We start from the raw sequence: 24,756 nt of genomic DNA, 5'->3' as shown, positions 1-24,756 counted from the left end.
TAGAAGGGATTGAAAGTGTAATATAGAAGACAGATAGAGACATTAATAAGTAAAAAAGAGAGAGAGAGAGAGGGGGGATACCTGTATACTGCACTGTAAATAGAATGATAGATGGAATGAAAGAAAGATAGAATGATATGAATAGAAAGATAGATATTTCTTCATTAACACCTGGCCCCCACCTGCTGGTATATGAGGTTGGTAGCGACGGGGTCCTCGGTGGGGTCGTGCCATGGGGCGAAGATCTCCTTGCGGAAAAACAGCCTCCAGGGGGCGTTCCTCTCCTGGGCACCTTGTTCTTTGGCATACTGCTCGCACTGACTGATGGCATCCATGACGTGGTCGCCCCCGCTGCCCAACGACGACACCTGTCCGAACGAGCGTAAATATTAAACAGTGTCTGATTGTAATAGTCGTTTGTTTTATTTGGTTTAGATTAAAAGTCTTCAAGGTGTGTGATGCTGGGTTGTGTGAAAGGAGTTTATTGTGGGTCTTGTGTAAGGAGTGGGTTTATTGTGGGTCTTGTGTAAGGAGTGGGTTTATTGTGGGTCTTGTTGTGTAAGGAGTGGGTTTATTGTGGGTCTTGTTGTGTAAGGAGATGCTGCAGGTGTGTGGGGTGACTTGTTGCACTGCAGGAAAAGGCTCACAAGCTAGCTACCATAGCCACCATCTGCTTACTGTGAATCGTCGAAATCACGGATCACAAAACCGCTAATTCCAAGGGTCTACTGTACAGTAATCTGATAGGTAGTGAAATAATAAATAAAAGACCTGAAAAAATATAAAGAGAACTTGTGAGAAAAATGATTAAACTAAAAGTAACTATATCGACAACTTCAATACCCAAGAAACAATGTAAACAAACACCGTACCTTATCAAATAGAGCGATGTAGAGGGAAAATCCGAACTGATCTCGCAGCCCTATCTTGTCCGACAGTTGGTTACACAGCTCTCGGGCCGTCGTCGCCGAGTCTGCGTAGAGAGTCTTGGTGTTGCCGTCCATAAAGGTGATGGGTAACATGAGCGGCTTCTTGGACTTGGTGGCCTGAGGGAGAGAGACGACTTGACGGAGTTGTATTTTCTAGGGATTAAACCTATAGGGTATCTAGTAGAACCAATACTATACTTCCATGTACAGTTTCTAATATCAAAACCAGAGTGAGTTTATCGATAGAAATTTATGTCTATTTTCTAGCGACGATGATTTTTATACAAGATATATCAAGACTAATACCTTAAGATTCATCAGCAACTTGTGAAATCTGGTTGTAATCCTGTGAGGTAAAGGTTTATTATTGTTTGGAAACTATTTGTATACAGGCTGATGGACAGACAGACAGACAGACATTGTTACGTATCACTCCGAGGGTTATAACTGACAGCAACCATTTGATGATGGGTTTGATGACTAGCTTTGGTTGGATTGTCTGACTGTTTACCATTGTATACCTGCACTGTCTATGTATACTGTACATACTGAACCAATTGTAAACTTGTATGATGTTTTTAACTCTATCTATCTATCTATCAGTCCATTCATCATCTTTCTTGCAGTCATTCATTCCATCTTCCTCCACCTATGGGTTTAAGCTGCCCACCTGTAACTCCAACCAACTTGGTGGTTGGTTCCTGGTACCATTAGCGAAGGTCCTCTTGAGTCTCTCCTCACAGTAGGGCGCGTACCCCGGGGGTCCCTCACGGATAAAGGAGAGGAGGTACTTGACGAAATCCTCGGACGGGGCGAAACAGCCGACGCACAGTGAAAGAAGGATCCAACCTCGTGCGTGTGATGACTTGGAGGGGTTGTTGCTGAGCTGTTTACAGATCTGACAGTAAACCTCATCTCTGTGGGGGGTCAAAGTGGATGTCAGAGTATGAACTATGATAAAGATGTCAGTATAAGGTTTTAATATGGCATCTTTTTTGGGGGTCAAGTTTGATGTCAAAGTATGAACTATGATAAAGATGTCAATACAAGGCTTCAATATGGCTCTGTGGGGTCATAGTATGGACTATGATAAAGATGTCAATATGAAGCTTCAATATGGCCCTGTTAGGTCATTTATCATCTCTTTTGGGATCAAGTTTGATGACAGCGTCGGGAATTTATTTACAACCACCGCCTTAATTTTTTTGCACACATTATCGTTAACATATAAAGGTCACTGTAGCCTCCCTGCTTCACTATACCTCAGCTCAGCCCTCAGGATGCCATGACCGATGATAAAATGCAACTTCTCGAGGTTGGAGGTCGGGCGCGAGTCAAGCCAGGACGAATAGCTCTCTGCGGTATACTCGTCCTCCTGGAGGCGTCGTCGTACGTCGTCCCCCAGCTTATTTTTCCTCTTCAGCGTCAGGGAGACCAACTTGTGTCGGATGCTACGATTCTTTTGAGACATATACAGAACCTGAGAATTACGGGTATAATAGTATTTTACGTAGATCTATAGCCACATATTTTCATGGTGTAAACGTCTGGTGATAGACAGTGTAAGAGTAATGGACTCCCAGAGGTGACAACACAGCAGCGCGGCCATGTTGGATCTACGCCCGGTAAACAGAGACATGGACCGTGTGAAGATAGCCGCACCCACCTGGTTTATTTTACCTGACGATCAAACACCCTAATACTACTTTGGGGGTTAGGTTAGGTTAGCATTAGGTTAGTGTTAGGTTGTGGAATCCTCAGATGAAATAAGCTGGAGGGGCCTATTCTTCATACAATCCACAAAAGACAAAGACACTAATCATTTTGCAGCTACCGTAGTCTGACTCGATATCTTAGGAAGGAGCCATCAGGTGGAACCACTAGTAGAATGACTCCCAAACATGTATACTGTATGTGCAACTTACATGGTCTATCCAGAACCAAACTGTACCTCTTGTCAACTATTCAACAACCTAATAACCTTGCCCCACAACCCACACTACTACTCCTCCATGGTTCAAGCGATCACCAGCAGGGCATTTTTTAATATATTTCCCCTGGTGGCACTAAATCGAGGGACCCCTCCCCAAAAAAAAATTTCTCCATGTAAGATCTAGAAAGATGTCGGATACTATGAGAAATTCCAAACTAGTGAGGCAAAATGGATGAAAATTTCAGACTTTCCCCCAAGAGGACCTATAATATCAGACAAGTACAGGCAATTAGTCAGGAAATTTACAATATGACTCAACCACCATGGATAACTTGGAATATAAATGACCTGATTACTTCAACAGGGAAAGAAAAGGTCTCTCAAATGATATTCCTTACAGTATAAGTGTTTAAAAGTGGTGAATTACCCCCTTTAAGTGGTGGTTTAGGCAAGAGGAGCCATTGTATGTTAAAAAATGCCCCAGTGATCTGTCCAGAAAGCCATAGAATGCAGTCAAGTAACACAATAAAAACTAGAAAATGAACCCACACCAGATTACCCATAAGAGAGACATCACACCATGACACCAATGTAGATGCACCGTCAATGCCGAATCATAAATGGTACTGAACACAATTTTTTTAAGAATGTAGGAACAAAAATGTAAAAAAAGTTATGAAAATAATGAAATAATATAAAATATTTTGGAAATCTTGAAGAGAAAGTGGAACAAAGTTTAACACTAATAAAGAGAGAGAGAGAGAGAGAGAGACTAGATGGACTGAGTTCATAAAGACTGGCAATAAAATGAATGATAACAGAGATAGATCGAGTCACTAGCTGAAAATTTAATAAGTTTCCACATGCAGCCATCCATAAGGGAAGGCTCAGGATAGGAATAAAACACTACAAGACAAGAAATTAAAGATGCTGTTATGTATTTAAACGACAGATGACTAAAAAGAAAGCCAACTTGAAGCACACATGGTGTTTTTTTTTAATGTTCCTGATCCTAGTTTGACGATAATTATAAATAACTTGCAGAGGGCAGAAGCATATGCAGAAAGTCGCATTCCTTTAATTATTCTCTACGTCTCTTTTTCCCGGAACAATACGAGGAAGACTCACACTAAGGAAAGCAACATCAAGCACACGCAACAATACTCAGACCCCAGTAAAAGGTAAAACTCACACAGAAGTGGATTTAAGGAAAGCAACATCAAGCACACGCAATGATTCTCTTAGCCCGGACGTCTCGCACACAAGGAGGGTTGAGGGAAAGCGACGTCAAGCACACGCATCACCACACCCCAACTCATTTGCCCGGCTGATTAAATATTTACCTCTTGCTCCCTTACAACATGACTTACAGGATCCATGCCCATCAGCTGAGCCTCCTGGAACTCCTTGCTCTTGATGAAGTTCCTACCGAGGGTGGCGGAGACTTTGGACATTACGGAGGTGTTGTCCCGGTCCATCATGTGGTACTTGGGCTCGGCCATGTCGCCCATGAAGCGGAGTATTGTGATCCACAGTGCCATGGCCGCCTGTGAGAGGGAGATGTGGGCCATGTTAGATTTTTATTGATTGGAGAAATTGAAGAGGATATTAACCCTTAAACAGTGGCTAAGGATTCCCTAATTTACCCCATATGTACAAAAATGGAACACAGGGAATATGAAACGTCCACTGACAATGGCCACCATCCTTACAGCTAACTTCCACTGATGATGGCAGCTGTTAAAGAGCATTAGCTGACACACCCAAGATGAGGAACCCTACCAACTGATCTCCTTGTGTCTGGAGCTGCATCAGAGGCTGTTTGAGCTGCTTCCTGGAGTACTGGTGGTTCACGTTGCCCTGGAAGTACGTTGTGGCGTACTTCTGGAACTTGTACTCCGAGAGGTCTTCGTCTTGATCACCAGCCGGGCGAGGTATTGCCGAGATGATGTCGTCCCCAGACACTGTTCCCTTCCCGGCTGTTGGTAGATCCTGTGTAGGGGAATTATATTTGTTATTATATACCAGGTAGATTATATTGGAAATACTCTCCTCTATGTAGTCCATTATAGACCATATTCCATTTTCTAAACATAATTTTGGGTAATTATTTCTTGTCCAGGAACTTGCCTCATCTTGATTAAATAAACTAATACTAAATGAGGGGGTTAGGTTAGCTGAGGTAAGGTTAAGTGAGGTTAGGTTATGTTAGTTAGGGTTATGTCATATGAGATTAGGTTAGGTTGTATCATTCTATGTTGGGTCAGGTTAGGTTATGGTAGCATTAGTGTATGTAATCATTAAGTAAAATAAGTGAGGTGTCATTCGTGAGCTCCTCCCAACTACCCACCATACACACCACTGACAGATTCATCACAACACGTACCTTAAAGGCCGACGGAGGCGCCTGGGCTTCGGAGGCGGAGTCTGGGAGGAAATCAAACATCTGTTCCACAAGTTTAGAGTCGTCAACTGGCTCGTCTCTCTGTCTCTCGGCCTCCAATACCAGGGCTCTCTTGCGGTCCATCATCTCCCGTTCCTCGACTGCCCGCTGTTCGTCCGCCAGCTCCATTTCCATCATGCGTTCCTGCGAGTATCACCCAATGTTATTTATCGAGTACAAAACATCAATTGTCATCAAAATCCATCGTTATCCATAAAACTACAATCGAGCGACTGAATTGATCATCCCAACCAAGACTAAAATTAATGAAGTTCATCAACAACATACAAAAATATTATACAGAAGTTTGACTGTAAAATATTCTCAAAATTTTGTTTATGTATCATGAGGACACCATTTGTCTACAGGCGACCAGAACCTCAATGATAGGCGAAGGTTTTGTCGCTGTTTTGGCCACTAATGGACAGGAGATAGAGAAAGATCTTTGCCTATTCCTCACACATTAACAAGTGAGGAAGGACAATGTTGCTGTTGTATTGGAATCATTCTCACGATCGCCATAAAAAATATATAAGGCCTTTACATTTTTGAGACACCCTGTACTTGGGCTATATCACCTCCAGAACATTACCCATCATGCACTGGGGGTGAGGGAGTGGGGGCTATAGTAGATACTCACCCTATACTTCATCTCTGCGATCTCCCTGGCCTTACGCTTATCCATCTGCTTCCTCAACACTTTCTCCTCTTCCTCCTTTAGCCTGGCAGCTTCTACCCTCATCTTCAACTTGCGGTACTGGCGACGCGCTATCAGCCCCCGAACCTGCGCCTGGATTTTGGTCACCGCCCACATCTTGCGGAGGAATTCTCTTCGTACCAGATATCCTCGACACCGTGCCTGGGGGTGGGGAGGGGGGGAATATTAAGACTCAGTAGTACAGTAATTGTGGTTTGTTGACTGACTGTTAACTTTTATTTAAGTGATTTACTGAGGATGAGAGATAGAGACAAACAAATAGATAGATAAAGAGATAATTAGAGAGACTTACTGAGAATGAGAGATAGAGACAGACGAATAGACAGACAAAGACAGATAGATAAGAAGAGATAAACAGAGACACTTACTGAGAATGACAGATAAAGACAAAGACAGATAGACAGACAAAAAGAGAGAGAGATAGAGCCATAAAAAGAGACAGACATACAAAAACAGATAAAAAGAGAAAGAGGGAAAGAGAGACAGACATACAGTCAAAGGTGCAAAAAAAAAGAGACAGAAAAAAGAGAGAAAAAGAGAAAAAACACAAAGGTTCACACAGAATTGAACACAACCCACACAACCCACAACCCACACAACCCACACAACCCACAACCCACACAACCCACAACTCGCCTGCAAAGAGACAATGTGTCCTCGTAGATGCCTGAAGCGATGAGACACGACCCTCGAACGTATAAGGGCCTGGAGTCTCATGTAACCGACCCTCATGTTCTGGTAGCGTCTCTTCTGGGCGTGGGCTCGGTAGTACTTCTGAATGATGATGGCACTCTCTCGCATCTTCTGGAACCTGGTGGCCAGAATTACAATTGTTGTTTAATATAGTTCGTCCTCTTTTGATGATAATCTTGTTGAGGTCCGCTAATTCCTGCTTTTTCGATGTTAATTTTGATGAGATCCGCTAATCCCTACTTTTTTACGTCAATCTTGAGATGGGGTCTGCTAATCCCTACTGATCATCTGTAATCCCTCCTCTTTCAATGTCAATCTTGATGAGGTCCGCTAATCCCAACTGCTCCCCTCTCTAAGTGATTCTCCTCATGCCACACTCAGTATACAACACAACCTTAAGCCACTCACCTTCTCCTGTAGTACCATCCTCGGACGCATCGCTGAAGGATCGTGATTTTCTTGGTCAGAACTCTGTCTCGTTCTTGCTCGAGGAAGAGGTCGTGGGCATCCTTGAGGAAGACCTTGGTGTGCCCGAGCTGGTAGTCCGCCCGACCTAACACTTGCTGGCAGATTTTGCTAGTGGCAGCATGGCAGTCGACCTATGGGGAGGATATAACCACTGATAAATGCCTCTCTAACCATGCCATTGACTGGTGTAGTAGACCCCTTGACCCCTTGAGTGACATGTTATTGCTCACTGGAACAATGTGTTGTGTTCTGTGTCGTTTATGGTGACTACTGCTGCCATGAGGATAATTCTTGTCTGGGCTATTATCCACTCAACTCATCTATTGTACCTCCTCCCTCACCTACTTATTATCCTCTCTCATTCATTATTTCCCTTATTCATTATCCTCCTTCCTTCATTATCCTCCCTCCTTCCTTCATTAATACCCTCATTATCCTCCTTCCTTCATTATCCTCCCTCCTTCCTTCATTAACCTCCCTCACCTACTTATTATCCTCTCTCATTCATTATCTCCCTTATTCATTATCCTCCATCCCTCATTACCCTCCTTCCCTCCCTCATTACCTTCCTTCCTTCCCTCATTACCCACCCTCCCTCACTCATTAACCTCCCTCACCTACTCATTACTCTGGCCTCATAACTCACCTTGTGTGCAGGAGGACACCCATTAATGAGGAACCTGTATCTCTCCACAAACTCCCTGAAGGTGTGGCGGATGGGGTAACCCGCCCGACGGATCCTGATCGTCTCCATCATGCCAGAGTAACGGAGTTGACGGCAGCACAACTCACGGTCAAATAGCTGTAGAGGAAAGAAAACGGAACAATAACGCCGCAATTACCCTGGAAATTTCTCAATCCGGGATAAGAATAAAGGAATCGACGTAAAATACACATATATCATAACTGAATAAATATGCGGAGTTTATTTTTTTATCCGAGTGATTTGAATTTTTTACGCACCATCGGTTTCTTGAATTCATTTGGCTTGATGCATCGTATGAAGAAGGGCTGACAGGAGAGCAGAGTCTTCATCAACATGTCAAGGGACTTCTTGAACTGGGCAGACAGGGTCGGTGCTCTCTTTCTCGTCTCTGATCCCATCCCTGTCAGATAGGAAAGAGAAATTGAGTTAATGTTCCAGGGAAGGATGTCAGTAACTGGATAACTGGTGTTTAACTGTAGATGAACTGAATTAACAAGTATCTATGGGTGAATAGCAGTCTTACCTCCTGGATGGACAAAGAGGTGTTCAAGACCTTGTTATTTGAGGTCCTCCCACACACAGTCTTACCTCCAACCAAGACCTTGTTATTTGAGGTCCTCCCACACAATCGTACCTCCAACCAAGACCTTGTTATTTGAGGTCCTCCCACACAATCGTACCTCCAACCAAGACCTTGTTATTTGAGGTCCTCCCACACACAGTCTTACCTCCAACCAAGACCTTGTTATTTGAGGTCCTCCCACACAATCGTACCTCCAACCAAGACCTTGTTACTTGAGGTCCTCCCACACACAGTCTTACCTATATCCTCAATAAAGAGATGTTGGAGGAACTTATTGGAGGTGTTGTGGATAAGCTGCAGGAGGTCAGCACTGAAGGTGTCTCGGTTCTTCTCCAGGAATCCTGTGATGGAGAAGAGATCACTCAGGGAACTATTCTGACTCTAAAAAAAATGACATTTAAAGTTATCTTCTTTTAGCAGATTTAATGACATCTTCTTTTAGCAGATTTAATGACATCTTCTTTTAGCAGATTTAATGACATCTTAGCAGATTTAATGAGATCTTTTAGCAGATTTAATGACATCTTCTTTTAGCAGATTTAATGACATCTTCTTTTAGCTGATTTAATGACATCTTTTAGCAGATTTAATGAGATCTTTTAGCAGATTTAATGACATCTTCTTTTAGCAGATTTAATGAGATCTTTTAGCAGATTTAATGACATCTTCTTTTAGCAGATTTAATGACATCTTCTTTTAGCTGATTTAATGACATCTTTTAGCAGATTTAATGACATCTTTTTTTAGCAGATTTAATGAGATCTTTTAGCAGATTTAATGACATCTTCTTTTAGCAGATTTAATGACATCTTCTTTTAGCTGATTTAATGACATCTTTTAGCAGATTTAATGACATCTTTTCTGTCTATTTTTCTGTCTTATCTATTCTTTCATTTATCTATCTTCTCTATTTATCTGTTCACCTATTTATTTACAGGTATTTATTTTATCTCTGTGCTTATTTATTTCTCTATCTATCTATCTGTCTTATACTGTATGTCTATTCACCTATCTATCTATCTGTCTATCTATCTGTGTACCGGGTATCTATCTATCATTACCTCTGGTGTCGTAGAACACAACGCCAGCGAAGTGGTTGATACCAAACGATGCATTGAGGTCCGACTTGGGCTTGAGATACTGCTTGTGCCTGGAGTGTTGCTTGTGGAGCTTCTGCAACATGGTCTGGTCTGTGCCCTGTTGAGAGAAGCATGAGAGGGGGGGTGCAATTACTGTTTCTTGTTATTGTTTATTATTATTTCACCGTTTATCAATTTACTAGTCATTTCGGAGGTTTGGTTTGTTCGTTGTTACTTTGTTATGATCTTTATTCTCCAGTGTTATTACGGGAGGAACTAATAAAGTCAACTACTAAAGTCCATTCATCTCTCTCGCTTAACCACGAACCCCGGGATTCAGATTCGTGAACCCGAAGCAGTAGATTGATACGTTATTCTGTCCATAAATGCTTCGGATTCGTGCGTCTGAATCTCAAGGTTTGTGGTTCACTGAGAGAGGCAAACAGTTTTTATTAGTTGACCGTACCTAGAGAAAATCTGTCTTGTTAGTAGGGTCACATTATCCTGGGTAAGGAATGAACCCAGGACATAGTGATGAGAGATATGAAAGGAATGAACCCAGGACATAGTGATGAGAGATATGTAAGGAATGAACCCAGGACACAGTGATGAGAGATATGTAAGGAATGAACCCAGGACATAGTGATGAGAGATATGGACATTATTTCTATATACTATACCACCAACACCACTCTTGGCCCTTAAACTAGATTGGTGTAGTTTGAGGTGAGGAGGAGGAGAAATTTTGTGAAGAGAGGGAAAAGTTTCTCAAGGGAAGATGATTAGTTTTCTCACTGGTGGGAACTCTTATTATGAGGGGGGGGGGAGGGATGCTTTTGGAGACAGGGAGAGAAAGTGTGTCTTCCTGTCTGTCTAGTGGGGGAGAGAGAGAGAGAGAGAGGTGAGTCTTCCTGTCTGTCTGTCTATCTAGTAGGGGACACACATAGAGAGAAAGGTGTCTGTCTGTCTGTCTTCTTGTCTGTCTGTCTGTTTAGTAGCAACACAGAGAGAGAGAGAGAACAAGTTTCCTCACCTTGGGGAACTTTGACTCCTCGTCCACCAGCGCCATAATATTGAGCTGCTTAATGGCGATCAGGTCTAGAGTGTCCTGATTGTCCACAAACTCGATGTGCTGCCAGTTGATGTTCTCCGAGTTATATTCCTCTTGTTCTAACTTAAAGATGTGCTGCACGAAGAACTGTTGCAGGTTCTCGTTGGCGTAGTTGATGCAGAACTGCTCGAAGCTGTTGGCGGCAGAACCAGAATGAACTCACTTGGTTTAGGGTTTTGTGGGTGCAAGAAAACTTATATGGTATTTGTAAGATTTTTTCATGATAAAGTTATTTCTAATTATCCTAACTTTTAAAACTGTGGTGAAGAGATTTAGAATTACAGTAGGACTTAAGAAATTTTCCATAACATAATCTTTTGTTACTACAGCATAGTTCTCAAAGCCCCAAAAATTTACAATATGCAATGATACATCACACACACACACACACACACACACACACACCTACCTGTTGGTTTTAAAATTCTCGAAACCAAAGATGTCGAGGACGCCAATCGATGTCCTGTGAGACGTCTCGGGCTTATAAATAGCTGCGTTGACTTTGCTGACGATCCAGATGAAGAGACGCCCATAGATGCCCTTCACGAACGCGTCCCTTACGTCCGTGGCTTGACTATGGCTAAGATGAGATACCTGACGAGGAAAAAACGACCATGGACTAATTTACACGCCGATTTACGAGATTACGGGGCGGATTATTTCACGGTTTATCAACGGCTGTGGATTGTAGTGGAGGTTGTTTACAATGATATTAATTTGTGGGTTAGATAGAGTGTTTAGTATATAGCATCAAGCAAGACATTTACTCTCTCTCTCTCTCTCTCTCTCTCTCTCTCTCTCTCTCTCTCTCTCTCTCTCTCTCTCTCTCTTTCCTCTCCTTCCCTCCCCTTTCCTCTCTTCTCTCCTCCTCTTCCAATCTCTTTCCTGTCCCCTTCCCATCCCTAGCCTCTCCTCATTTCCTCTCACTTCCCTTCCCTTCCCTCCCCAGGTCACAAAACAGCAGGACACAGTATTGACAAGGTCCCCTCTCTGCTCTCCCTCCAGGTCCCCTCTCTCCCAGGTCCCCCTCTCCCCCAGGTCCCCCTCTCCCCCATCATTGTACTCACCACTGTCTCCCCCTGGGCAAAGATGGTGCGAGTGGTCAGTGCTTCCTTCATGGCCCGCGGCTCAACACCCAGGAACCTCGCCACCCTCACCATCGAGGTCGTGTCAGGGATCTCCGAGGCATCAAGATTATCTGTTGGGATTTTTGTGTGAGAATTTATTATTTTTTGTGGGAATTTATTGTTTTTTTGTGGCAATTTATTGTTTTTGTGAGAATTTGTTTTTTGTGAGAATTTATTGAGAGTTTGTGGGAATTTCAGCCTATAATCTTACCCTATCACCACCACCTTACCTATAATCTTGCCCTTGAACTTGACGTTGCCCATATGGAGGGTAGCTGCCAGGATCTTCAGAATCTCCCACACCTCCGAGTCGCTAAACATCAGAACTTTCATGGCGGAGCGAATGTCGGCGAATTCCCGAGCGTCGTCCCGCCCCTCGCAAGTTATGCTGCCGCCCTGGGGGAAAAAAAACATCATGGTGTTTATCTAGTCTGGGGTACGGTACAGGTATACTGTATTAGGGTTTGTTTATGGACACTTAATGAACGGTTTGTTTGGGGTTTCGGTGTATTAGGGTTGGGTTTGTATGACTTCGTTTTTATAGAGTAAACGTAAGCTGTTGTTTTTATTCTCGGTATACAGGTATTGGGGTATATTAGGTATAATTACCGTATTAGTTTGTTTTTATCGACTTAATGGACACTGTTGTTATTGGTCTGGGTATATTGGGCTATGTTAGGGTATGCTTGTAATAGTCGTTATTGATAGTTAATGAGGTCTTTTGTCTTTGGTCTTGGTGTAGGGTGTCAGCCGAGCCATTCTATTTAAAGGCTTTCGTTAATATTTATAATGATTAAAATGTTAAAAGATTTAACCCCTTGAGTATGATGATTTACCCCTTTGAGTACAATGACTTAACCCCTTGTGTATGATAACAACCCCTTGAGAGAAAGGAGGGGAGAGAGAGAGGGGGGTGTGAGAGAGAGAGAGTGGGGGTGAGAGAGAGAGACAGGTGCAAGACAGTACAGGTGCCATAAAACTCAAGGGATAACATCACTAAAAGTTTTAAGTCTCCAAGCTAATAATTGAGATGGGGCATTGTTCTGTGTTGAAGCTTATGGAGAACAGAAGTAAGCTTAACCCAACCCAACCCAACCCAACCCAACCTAATAAATGACAACCTCCAGCTAAGACCTTCTGATTATATACTTTATCATCTTATCAGGTTACATTGTTGTCCGAGGATACCTTATCAGTGTATCAGTCATACTATGTGTAATTTGTTGCGTCACGGTGTCGAGGGATCGTTTAATTTGTTTCTGCTCTGCTGTGGTCGTTTCCTTCCTCGGTCGCGTGAAGGTTAATGATTTACAAATGATGGGTCGCTTTTCAATTGTTTAGTGGAATTGGTCTACAAATGACTATGCTTGCTTTTCTTTTGTGTTGTGAAAATTATTTACAATTGAATATACTGTACAATACTTATGAGTTGTGTAGTGAAAATGATTTACAAATGAATATACTTGCCTTTTAATTGTGTAGTGAAAATGATTTACAATTGCGTGTTCTCTTGTAGTGAAAATGATTTACAAATGAATATACTGTATTTGCTTCTCAATTTTGTAGTGAAAATGATTTACAACTGCCTGTTCTCTTGTAGTGAAAATGGTTTACAAATGACAATTCACTTCTTAATTATGTAGTAAAAATTAATTATATGCTCCTACTAACTCTATACACATAAGGGTAGAATGGATGGCTGCCATTTCTTACTAAATAAAAAAGAATTCATTCACCATTGGCAAAGAAATTATGTTAGAAGGTTAGTTGTAATGCACCCAATTGAAATTTAATTAGTCTGAAGATTCCAAGTATCTACAGACAGATAAACGAAGGACTCAAAGAAACAATTGCTATATGCCCACCTCCCCCTCCCTAAGCTTTCTCTCAGGGGTATAATAAACTTTGTTATTTACCCCAGACAGATATTGATATTATCGTCACTTACCCCAGACAGATATTTACCGGTATACAGTCGACACTTACCCCAGTCAGATATTGATACTGTCGACACTTACCCCAGTCAGATATGTATACTTAACTCAGATATGTATACTGTCTTCACCTACCCCTGTCAGATATTTATACTGAGATGCGTCCGTCAGTTCCAGCTTCTGCCTCTCCTCCCGAGTCATGCCCGCCAACATACAGTAGAAGATGTGGTAGTTCCTTTCGTCCGTGCCCTGAGAGACGAGGCGTGACTTCTCCAGGAGGTACTGCTCTATGGAGGCTCCCTCGATGACCCCGTCTTTGGTGAAGTGGATGTCGATGTATTTGCCAAAACGCGATGAGTTGTCGTTACGGATCGTCTTGGCGTTACCGAAGGCTGTGGGGAAGGGGGGTTGAGAGTGGTTAGGGGTGAGGGTGGTTTAGTGATTAAGGGGGTGAGGGTGATTTAGTAGTTAAGGGGGTGAGGGTGATTTAATGGTTAATAATGGACCCTATTACTGGATAATGGTCTAAATCTATGCCTCATTAACTGAATTATTGCTCAAATCTATGCATCCACGCCCATAGTATCACACAACAGATATACATAATAATAACAGACTTACGACTATTCCAACGTTTCTATTGACAAACTTAATCGACGTGAGGCATTGACGTCATCACAACATGATCTCGAGTCATCAATTTGTCTAGATATTGACGTAATTGAATGCGACTAAAGTCTTGACGTCATGACCAGTTTGTAGGTTGTACGTGTAGGGAGCTGTCATGGGGGGGTACTGTACTGTCATATCACTTGTTATAGGGGGGAGGGGGGGGTTACTGTACTTATCTGTCCGTCTGTCTGTCATATCACTGAATTCACACAATGCTTAACTACCATACCACTGACCTTCCAGAACGTTAAACTACCATGATTGACCTTCCAGAAAGCTTAACTACCATAATTGACCTTCCAGAATACTAAACTACCATAATTGACCTTCCAGAATACTAAACTACCATGATTGACCTTCCAGAAAGCTTACTACCACCTTCCAGATTGACCTTCCAGAAAGCTTAACTACCATAATTGACCTTCCAGAATACTAAACTACCATAATTGACCTTCCAGAATACTAAACTACCATGATTGACCTTCCAGAAAGCTTAGCTACCATGATTGACCTTCCAGAATATTAAACTACCATATTACTGACCTTCCAGAATGGGATTGGCCTCCAGGATCTGCTGCTCTATCCAGGAGTGTTTCCCGGAGATCGCTGCTAAATACTGGAGAATTAGCTTGGTGCTCTCCGTCTTCCCTGCGCCTGATTCTCCGCTGTGTGGGAGACGGAGATAGAGATGGAGATTGACTATATGGTAGGAGATAGAGATGGAGATTGACTATAAGATAGGAGATAGAGATGGAGATTGACTATAAGGTAGGAGACGGGGTATTTATACAAGGTGATGAATGCAATATTAACCTCATAAGCTCAGAGTATTAGTAATTATATTATTTATTTATGAATCGAATGAAATAAAGCTCAAAGTCATTAATCAACAAGAAGTGAAGGTTATACAAGTTGCCAGATGTACTTAGACGAGGTAACTCACACGCTCGTAACCCCAGATTATCGTAAATATACAATTATGAACCTTATAGGAAAAAAACAACCTCGCATAGCATCACGTGAGGCCATTACAGTACACGTCTTGAGTATCAGTGGGAGGTATTTATAGTCGTTGATTCACTCGCTGATTAGTCCCAGGGTATCGCTCAGTTCCAGGGTATCGCTAATATATCAATTTATTATTAAGCGAATGGCAAAACCACAACAATTACCCAATCCATAACGTACACACTCTTTAATTACGCATATGATTTGCGTTACGAGGATTTTGACAACCCTACTGAGACAACAGGAGTCGAGGTGTTCATTTTGAGATTCATTGATCCCCTCCGTGAAGATCCTTTATGGAGTGAATTACGCATTGGAGGGAGTTGGAGGAAGGAGGAGAGGAGGGAAGGAGAGAAGGAGAGGGAGGGAAGGAAGGGGGAAAATTTTTAACCATACCTGATAACGATGCACTGGTCTTGCTTAAAACGTCTCATGTTATTGTAGCAAGAGTCACCGATGGCAAAGATATGGGGCGGTAACTCTCCGATCTTCTTCCCCCTGTACAGCTTGATCTGGTCCACGGTGTAGATGGGTAGGATCTGGTACGGATTCACTGCCACCAAGATGGATCCGGTGTATGTCTGTTTTACGGGTATAGGCTTTGTTATGAGGTGGATAGATGGATAGATCAATAGATATATAGATAGATTGATAGATAGATGGATAAATGGATGGGTAGATCAATAGATATATAGAGATAGATATTGATAGATAGATCGATATATATTGATAGAGAGAGAGAGAGAGAGAGAGCACTGGTAGGTAAACATTTGTAGATTAATTTAGTTTACATGAAATAAAAAAAACTGATAAATGAGAGACAAAAGAGAGAGGGAGAGAGAGAAATATACCAGCTGCAGGTTAAATGGGCCCTGTCCTGGGGTCTATTTGAACTAGGGTCTGTTAAGTCTGGGGTCTAAATATACAATCAGTGGCACAATTATAGGCAGCTGATTAGAGTAGAAGCCAAGATAAAATGATAAAGCATTCTTGGACCCTCTCTCTCTCTCTCTCTCTCTCTCCCCCTAAAATTATCCCATATCTGCCCCCAAACACCCCTGAGATACCCCAAAGTACCCCCCATTCATACCCCAATACCCCAGACATACTTGAACACCCCAAACACTCTCCCCTTCCCCCAAACACCTCCTTCCCAAACACCCCTCCCCTTCCCCAAACACTCTCCCCTTCCCCCAAACACCCCCTCCCTTTCCCCCAAACACCCCTCCCCTTTCCCTGCAAAACACCCCTCCCCTTCTGCACACTCTCCCCTTCCCCAAACACCCTCCTTCCCCAAACACCCCCTCCCCTTTCCCCCAAACACCCCCCTCCTTCCCCAAACACCCCTCCCCTTCCCCCAACACCCCTCCTCTTCCCCTAAACACCCCTCCCCTTCCCCAAACACCCTCCTTCCCCCAAACACCCCCTCCCTTCCCCCAAACACCACCCTCCCCTTCCCCCAAACACCCCCTCCCTTCCTCTAAACACCCTCCCTCCCCTTTTCCCCAAACACCCTCCCTTCCCCCAAAACACCCCCTTCCCCCAAACACCCCTCCCCTTTCCCCAAACACCCCTCCCTTTCCCCAAACACCACCCCTCCCCTTCCCCAAACACCCTTCCCCAAACACCCTACCCTTCCCCAAACACCCCCCTCCCCTTCCCCCAAACACCCTCCCCTTCCCCAAACACCCCCTCCCCTTCCCCCAAACACCCCTCCCCTTCCCAAACACCCCCTCCCTTCCCCAAACACCCTCCCTCCCCTTCCCCAACACCCCTCCCCTTCCCCCAAACACCCCCTCCCTTCCCCCAAACACTTCTCCCCTTTCCCCACCCCTTTCTCAAACACCCTCCTTCCCCTAAACACCCCTTCCCCCAGATAATTACTCACGTATATGAGGTTCTCGTTGTATCTTATAAGGAGGTTACGGAGGATCCCAGCTTCGTGGAGGTCCCCCAGAGATATCATGTCCTCCACCCCCTGAACTGATGTGGGGTGCATCGCCTTGATACGTCTCTCTGGGGTCAGCCATTGTTCCTGGTCAAGGTGGAAGTTGGTTAGGTTTTGGTTGTGTTTGGTTGAGGTTTGGTTGTGTTTGGTTTTGGTGAGGTTAGGTTTTGGTTGGGTTTAGTTTTGGTTTGGTTGGGTTTAGTTGTGTTAGGTTTGGTTGGGTTTAGTTTTGGTTAGGATAGGTTAAATTACAGTGATTTAGGTTAGGTTATGTTAAAATACGTTTATATTAAGGTAATACATTAGATTAGATTAAGTTAAGTTAAGTTAGGTTAGGTTAGGTTAGGTTAGGTTAAGTTAGGTTACAGACAGACAAACAAACAAACATGATTACAATGAACCTCACAACCTCTACTGGGCGGGGATTAATGGTTAGGTACACACAAACACCTGTTGGTTGATGTGTGTGTGTGTATGTGTGTTCTGTGTGTGTATGTATGTATATTATATGTGTGTGTGTCTCTCTTTGTGTGCTGTGTGTGTGTTCTGTGTGTGTTCTGTGTGTGTATGTATGTATGTATATTATATGTATGTGTGAGCATTGTGTGTATTATACAAGTATATACAGTAAGCATTGTATATGTAAGTATGTATGGATATCAAATTAAGAATAGATGTACTGTATGTATATAGATATGTATGTATATATGTATGTATGTATGTATGTATGTATGTATGTATAGGTACAATAAAAACAAACAGATCAAATCAACATCAACAAACACACCTGTATTACCTGAAGAACTAATCAAGAAGACCTCATTAAGACTCACCTGGCCGTCGTCGTCTTGTACCTGAATTCGTCGCCCCTCAGCGCTCACCACCCGAGCTCCAATGGCCACGTCGAACTCCCTGCGTGATACTGGCTCGATCCATATGTAGTCCCCCTGGTGAGAGAGGTGGGTGCTGTTAGGTTGGAGATAGATGGATGGATAGATGGTTAGAGGGATAGATGGTTAGAGGGATAGATGGATGGATAAATTAGCTCGATCCATGTGTAGTCCCCCTGGTAAGAGAAGTCGGTGCTGTTAGGTTGGCTTGTGTAGTGATGGAGATAGATGGATGGATAGATGGTTAGAGGGATGGATGGATGGATGGATAGATGGTTAGAGGGATAGATGGAAGGATAAATTAGCTCTAACCATATGTAGTCCACCTGGTGAGAGAAGTGGGTACTGTTAGGTTGGCTTGTGTATTAACGGAGATAGATGGATAGATTGATAGATGGATAGATGGATAGAGAAATAGATAGAGAGATAGACAGACAGACTCACTAACAGACAGAAAGTAAAATACACTGACAGATAAACTCACTGACAGACAGATAGAGAGAATATATGAACAAATAAATGTGGATATTCCAACTCTCTCTCTCTCTCTCTCTCGTGTTGGGGGGGGGGAGGTGGGCAAGCAGACAACAATTAATAGAATTTGTTCTCTTTACTTTCTTGACACTTTCTACACTTCACTGCCACTTTCCTAACTTTGCTGTCACTTTCTAAACTTTCCTGCCACTTTCTTACTACTTTCCTGCCACTTTCTTGCTACTTTCCTGCCACTTTCTTACTGCGCCACTTCCTTCAGTACAACCAGAATTTAACCAAAACACCAGAAATTGCTATAAAAATCCAGATGTTGATTAATTATAAAGTAATTAAATATTTCTAAGTCATTAGAATAATTAATTACTCAAAGTCCTAGTAATTCATGGTGACAATTAAAACTACAAAAAATATTATTTCCCGTGGTATAATTACCCAGTCCGTAATTGGCCTAAAAATCAAAGATGACAATTAATTAAAACTACAAAAGTAATTAATTATTTTCGAGTCATTAGCATATTTATTACTCAGTCCACGTAATTGGCCTAAAAATCAAAGATGACAATTAATTAAAACTACAAAAGTAATGAATTATTTCCGTGTCATTAGCATACTTAATTACCCAGTCCACGTAATTGGCCTAAAAATCAAAGATGACAATTAATTAAAACTACAAAATGTGAATTATTTCCGTGTCATTAGCATACTTAATTACCCAGTCCACGTAATTGGCCTAAAAATCAAAGATGACAATTAATTAAAACTACAAAAGTAATTAATTATTTTCGAGTCATTAGGATATTTTATTACTCAGACTCCAACATCAGGAATTGCCTTTACAAAAAAAAAATCCCCAAGTATTGAATAATTAAAAAAAATAATGAGATATACACGACGTTAAGACCAATGGAGCGTGACCTTTAGCATGACCTTATTAAACATTACTTGACCTGTTTTGACCTCTTATTTAGGTTTACTACTTACACTAATACTCACACACACACACACTAATACTCACACACACACACAATAATACTCACACACACACACACATAATACTCACACACACACTAATCTCACACACACACACACACCAACTACTCACACACACACACACACTAATACTCACACACACACACACACACATACTCACACACACACACACACACACACACACCTCTCTCTCTCTCTCTCTCTCTCCTCCTCCTCAAGGTGACCAGCATTCAAATACTCTCACTAATTATACCTCACGACACCTGATCCTACCTGAAGCAGAACAAGGTTGGGTTTAAAGGTGCACCCCCTCCCTCCCCCACGGTGCCACTATGTCCAAGGGCCATATTGTGCATAATGGCTGAAAATACGATTATCTCTCCTCCAATACGTCGTCCACTAAGTCCAGGACACACACACACACACACACACACACACACACACACACACCTGTTCCCCGTCACCCCAATATAAACAACATAGCTTAGTCCCCCCTCCTCTCTCTCTCTCTCCCTCTCTCTCTCTCTCTCTCTACCTTGTGTCCCTCTGTGTGTGTTTGGATTAGATTAGGTTGAGTTATGTTAGATTAATGTCATGGTAGATTAAGTTAGTCCAGGTTAGATTAGCGAGTCGGTGTTTAATCATCAGATGAAATAATCAGGGGTGTCTAATCTTCACATGATCCCAACACTATAACTGGGGTGTCTAATCTTCATGATCTAACATCAAGGGGTGTCTAATCTTCATGATCAGCACTAACCGGGGTGTCTAATCTTCACTTGATCCCAACACTTACTGGGTGTCTAATCTTCCTTATCCAACACTAACCGGGGTGTCTAATCTTCACATGATCCCAACACTATAACTGGGGTGTCTAATCTTCACTTGATCCTAACACTAACCGGGGTGTCTAATCTTCACATGATCCCAATACTATAACTGGGGTGTCTAATCTTCACATGATCCTAACACTCGTTCACCTAACTGCTATTAATAAATGAAAAATAATAAAGAAGAAAAAAATAAAGTAATTCTTCTAGTTTTTATTACGTGTTATTAAAGAGGTTGAAATACGGAGTTTGTTGAAGGTTAGTGTTTGTGGGTTATTACGAACTGCCGTCAGGTCCTCTCTTCTCTCTCTCTCTCTCTTTTTTTTTTTTTTTCTCTCTCTGGGGTAATTTTCGTCGCTCCTGTACAACCTTCCTACGCCATAAAGCAACACCCTGTGAACCACCCTACATACACCCTACACCTTCTGCCTACACACCCTATCTACACCCTACCCAAACACCATGCAGTTGTAGCAGCAGAAGGAACACCCACCCCTCTAGCTGTCAAGAAGTCTACACTAGCAGACTCGTCTAGTGCTGGGGGCTTCCAGGTGCCGTCCTGCCTCTCCGGGTCCACCACCACGCTCACGCCCCCAGCTGTGTAGTGTCTGAAGGCAGCGTTTTCCCTCAGCTCTGGAGTCTCGTAGATGTTGACTTTCTCCTGGACGACACTACATCTCCACCTGTCGTCTCTGGGTGGTACAGTAGGTGGTAGTCGCCTGGTCGTTTGGTGATGAGGGTCGTTGTCTTGACGGGTGTGTTGTTCTGGGTGCGTGTTTGTCTCTTGTTGATGCTACTGGTGGGGTTTTGGTTGTAGGGGTCTTGTGAGAACTTATTCTTTCTCCTGACGGTGCTGTTGTAGATGGGACACTGGTTGACTGGTTTCCTCCTATCGGGGAATATCTCTCAGGCCGTTTATATCCCGTTGGTGCTGTCACAGGAATCGTGGGAGAACTCAGTCCATCTCCTGACGAAATTGTTTTGACTGAGCTTCTGCCAGACGCCTGATGTGAGACTCTCCATCGCTGTCACCTGCTTCTGTGATTCTACTTTCACCTTCCTGGCCTTCATGGGTGTCCGTCTGGCCCTGAACCATGGTGTCAAGGTGGGTCAGGTCACTAGTTTGGTGCTGAGTGGTGCTGATGCCCTTGGATGACCCCAGATCACGAGTTCGAGGATCAAGTGTGGCAGAGATGATACGTCCGTTGGCTGTGGATTCTACTGACGATGGTTTCAGCGCCCCGCCGTTCATGCACGTCTTTCGCTCGTCCACCACAAAGCCATCTGCCTCGAAGCGGATAAGGTCAGTGGAAGGGGAGCGATGCCTTAAAGGTCGCCGGGGAAGTGGTGCAGGCGTCTCTAACACCACTACCACCACCTCGACTCAGCAGACGGTGCAGGTAGTGGCGCTCCTCGACACACGTCACCTCGTGGTCTCTCTCACCGTTCATCACCGTCACATCCTGGGCGTCACACAGGGCAGCAGGAGTCTTAAGACGAGCGTCACTTTCCGTCACAAGGTCCTTTGCTTGCCACACGTAGCTTCAGGGAGGCGAAACTCCACAAACATCAGAGCGCTAAATCATTGCCGTCACATCACCGTAACACTTTAGCGTCACACTCCGCCACAAAAGTAGTATCCCAGCGTAAACTCTTGTGAGGCAAAATCCACAGAATTCCCAATAATTATCACCACCTGTTGTAAGAATCGTCACATTACCGTCACAATCTTCGCTAGCTTTCACGTGACGTCGTGTTACGGCCGTCACAGGACTACCCACGAGACACTGGGATTTTTATAGAGTTTAATTAATGTAAATAAATCTGTGTTTTCTTGGTGTAAATAATTTCGTCATTTTTACGGTGAAAACAACTGGTCTGTTACGTAATACTAACACACACACACACACACACACCCTCACCACACACACACACACACACCAACACACACACACACACACACACACACCCTCACCAACACACACACACACACACCACACACACACACACACAAACACACACACACACACACACACACACACACACACACAGTACTCAACGCTCTGGTGGTCCTCCCAAACCCAATGGACTAGTGACTCATCTTCCTCTCCCTCCCTTTTTTGTACACACACACACACACACACACACACACACACACACACACACACACACACACACACACACACACACACACACACACACACACACACACACACACACACACACACACACTAATCTGTGCTTGTCCTATTAATGTAAAACTGGGACCCTTATATCCATGGGGTTAGGTTAATTTTTTTCGACGGACGTGTGGACGGTGCACTTGACGCTCACACCGACGGATACACTAACGCGCACCCCGACAGATACTTAACTTTTGACGGAACACTTAACATGCCCCGGCAAACACTTAACACATACCCGACGGATACACTTAACGCACACCGAACGGATACACTTAACGCACCCCCGACGGAACACTAACACATGCCCGACAGACACACACACACGGACTGGTATCTGAAGGGAATGACTACAACCAGTTACTTCTCTCTATAGACAAACAATGGAGACTGACTAGGTGCTCAACATAGACTACCAGGAGTCAGTCAGTAGGACCTCCCCTCCCCTCATCACTAATTCCGGTTCAATATTCCACAACATGGCCTTTGCTCACTTCCGAAAACATCCATAACCATCGCTCAGGAATCCTCATTTGTGTTCGTTCCTAGGTAATCCGGAATCATGAGGGGGATTAACTGGTGAAATCCATCAGAAAAAAACATATCGTTCGTGTAAATTATTGTTTAGTTAGATTATATTTAAGTTTAGTTTTTGATGTGATTATAGTATTATATTCTGGATGTTTTAACGTAAATATAAGATATAAAAAATCCTCATTATATCCAGATAAGGACAAAATATATTTCTTGATGCTGGGAGAGAATTTCATCCCTCCTCGCTGAACGATAACACCTGAACCCTTGGACTATCCTTTCTAAAAACCTTATTGTTTTCTCCACGGATGTGATCTAGAATATAAGGCAACAAGTTATACTGTGAGCGATTATTTCTGGAATTATATCCCTTTCCTAGATAATTTAACTTATTATACTACCTTCTATAATCATTTCATAATAATAAACTTAGATATTAGGAAAGAAATTGCCTTTTTGATGATGTTTTTGAAGTTAATATTATTGAGTGGTGGAAACATTATGATAGGGTGGGCGTGGGTGGGTTTTGGTGGGCGTGAGTGCTGCATGGGCGGGGTGGAGGAAGTGGTGGGTATAATGAGAAATTGGGACAGAGGAGAGGTGAGGGGTGGGATTGGGGATATAAAGGGTGGTATATCATGCGTGCGACAGATGCTGAGGACAGGTGTTGAACTCGTGGTTGAGAGAGAGAGAGAGAGAGAAAAACTATTTGGGCGGAAGCGATAACGAGATAGTTGAAACGAGACAAATAGATTATCAATGCAGATATGAGAGAGAGAAGAGAGAGAGAGAGAGAGAGAGAGAGATGCAGCCCAGAATATAGTATCTTGGGTGAGAGGGAGGAAATGGGAGGGGGGAAGGGAGGGAGGGAGGATGGGGATGCAAGAGGAGAGGGTGGGGAAGGAAGGGAGAGAGGCTGGGGAAGGGAGGGAGGGGGAGGGAGAGGGAAAGGGGGGGAGGATATAGCCAGGTGAAAATGTCATAGCAATCAGAGAGAGAAATGAGAATAGAAGAGCTTCAGGGGGAAACGTGTGTGTGTGTGTGTGTGTGTGTGTGTGTGTGTGTGTGTGTGTGTGTGTGTGTGTGTGTGTGTGTGTGGTGTGTGTGAGTGTGACTGTGTGAAGAGAGAGAGAGAGGAAGAAGGAAGCGAAAGAGGGGAGTTAAAACAATGTATTACTGTACCTTTAGAGCGACAAATATTAACATTTCTCTCTCTCTCTCTCTCTCTCTCTCTCTCTCTCTCTCTCTCTCTCTCTCTCTCTCTCTCTCTCTTCACACGTTATCGTCTGCCCTTTTAAAAACAACAGTATATTCTTGTCTCTCGTAACACACTAAAAAAACTGGACACCTTACCTGCTGTTCACCTCGCGTAGTACCTTACCCACCTGTATAATTTTCACTGGAGTGGATCACCAGGGTTTAAATTCACCAAGATATGTCACCCAAGAGTATATCAACACAAGTGATCATCAATTTTAGTGC

At 43.2% G+C, this 24,756-nt stretch overlaps 1 protein-coding gene across 7 annotated transcripts in view; it reads right to left on the bottom strand.

Moving 5' to 3' along the window:
* The window catches only part of LOC121879667 (myosin-VIIa-like), a 50,199-nt gene that overhangs the window by 12,227 nt on the left and 13,216 nt on the right, over positions 1 to 24,756 (bottom strand). For 2 of the 7 annotated variants that reach the window (XM_042386369.1, XM_042386364.1), the window contains exons 3-25: positions 18,186 to 18,299; positions 17,293 to 17,439; positions 15,801 to 15,985; positions 14,940 to 15,061; positions 13,860 to 14,116; positions 12,021 to 12,186; positions 11,731 to 11,861; positions 11,073 to 11,257; positions 10,586 to 10,796; positions 9,535 to 9,670; positions 8,713 to 8,814; positions 8,148 to 8,290; positions 7,831 to 7,986; positions 7,125 to 7,315; positions 6,656 to 6,834; positions 5,946 to 6,160; positions 5,249 to 5,449; positions 4,645 to 4,854; positions 4,206 to 4,409; positions 2,192 to 2,409; positions 1,600 to 1,846; positions 873 to 1,046; positions 183 to 368 (exon numbers count right to left, since the gene is read on the bottom strand). In XM_042386369.1, the coding sequence (XP_042242303.1) occupies positions 183 to 368; positions 873 to 1,046; positions 1,600 to 1,846; positions 2,192 to 2,409; positions 4,206 to 4,409; positions 4,645 to 4,854; positions 5,249 to 5,449; positions 5,946 to 6,160; positions 6,656 to 6,834; positions 7,125 to 7,315; positions 7,831 to 7,986; positions 8,148 to 8,290; positions 8,713 to 8,814; positions 9,535 to 9,670; positions 10,586 to 10,796; positions 11,073 to 11,257; positions 11,731 to 11,861; positions 12,021 to 12,186; positions 13,860 to 14,116; positions 14,940 to 15,061; positions 15,801 to 15,985; positions 17,293 to 17,439; positions 18,186 to 18,299 (4,080 nt within the window). Of the gene's footprint in view, positions 1 to 182; positions 369 to 872; positions 1,047 to 1,599; positions 1,847 to 2,191; positions 2,410 to 4,205; positions 4,410 to 4,644; positions 4,855 to 5,248; positions 5,450 to 5,945; positions 6,165 to 6,655; positions 6,835 to 7,124; positions 7,316 to 7,830; positions 7,987 to 8,147; positions 8,291 to 8,712; positions 8,815 to 9,534; positions 9,671 to 10,585; positions 10,797 to 11,072; positions 11,258 to 11,730; positions 11,862 to 12,020; positions 12,187 to 13,859; positions 14,117 to 14,939; positions 15,062 to 15,800; positions 15,986 to 17,292; positions 17,440 to 18,185; positions 18,300 to 24,756 lie in introns of all 7 variants that reach the window. The other 5 variants (XM_042386370.1, XM_042386366.1, XM_042386367.1 and 2 more) reach the window with 5 other exon arrangements.

This window comes from Homarus americanus, unplaced genomic scaffold, assembly GCF_018991925.1.
Source record: "Homarus americanus isolate GMGI-L3 unplaced genomic scaffold, GMGI_Hamer_2.0 scaffold42643, whole genome shotgun sequence".
Taxonomy (NCBI): domain Eukaryota; kingdom Metazoa; phylum Arthropoda; class Malacostraca; order Decapoda; family Nephropidae; genus Homarus; species Homarus americanus.
Note: the sequence above shows the minus strand (reverse complement) of the source record. Positions and strands in the feature narration are given on the sequence as shown.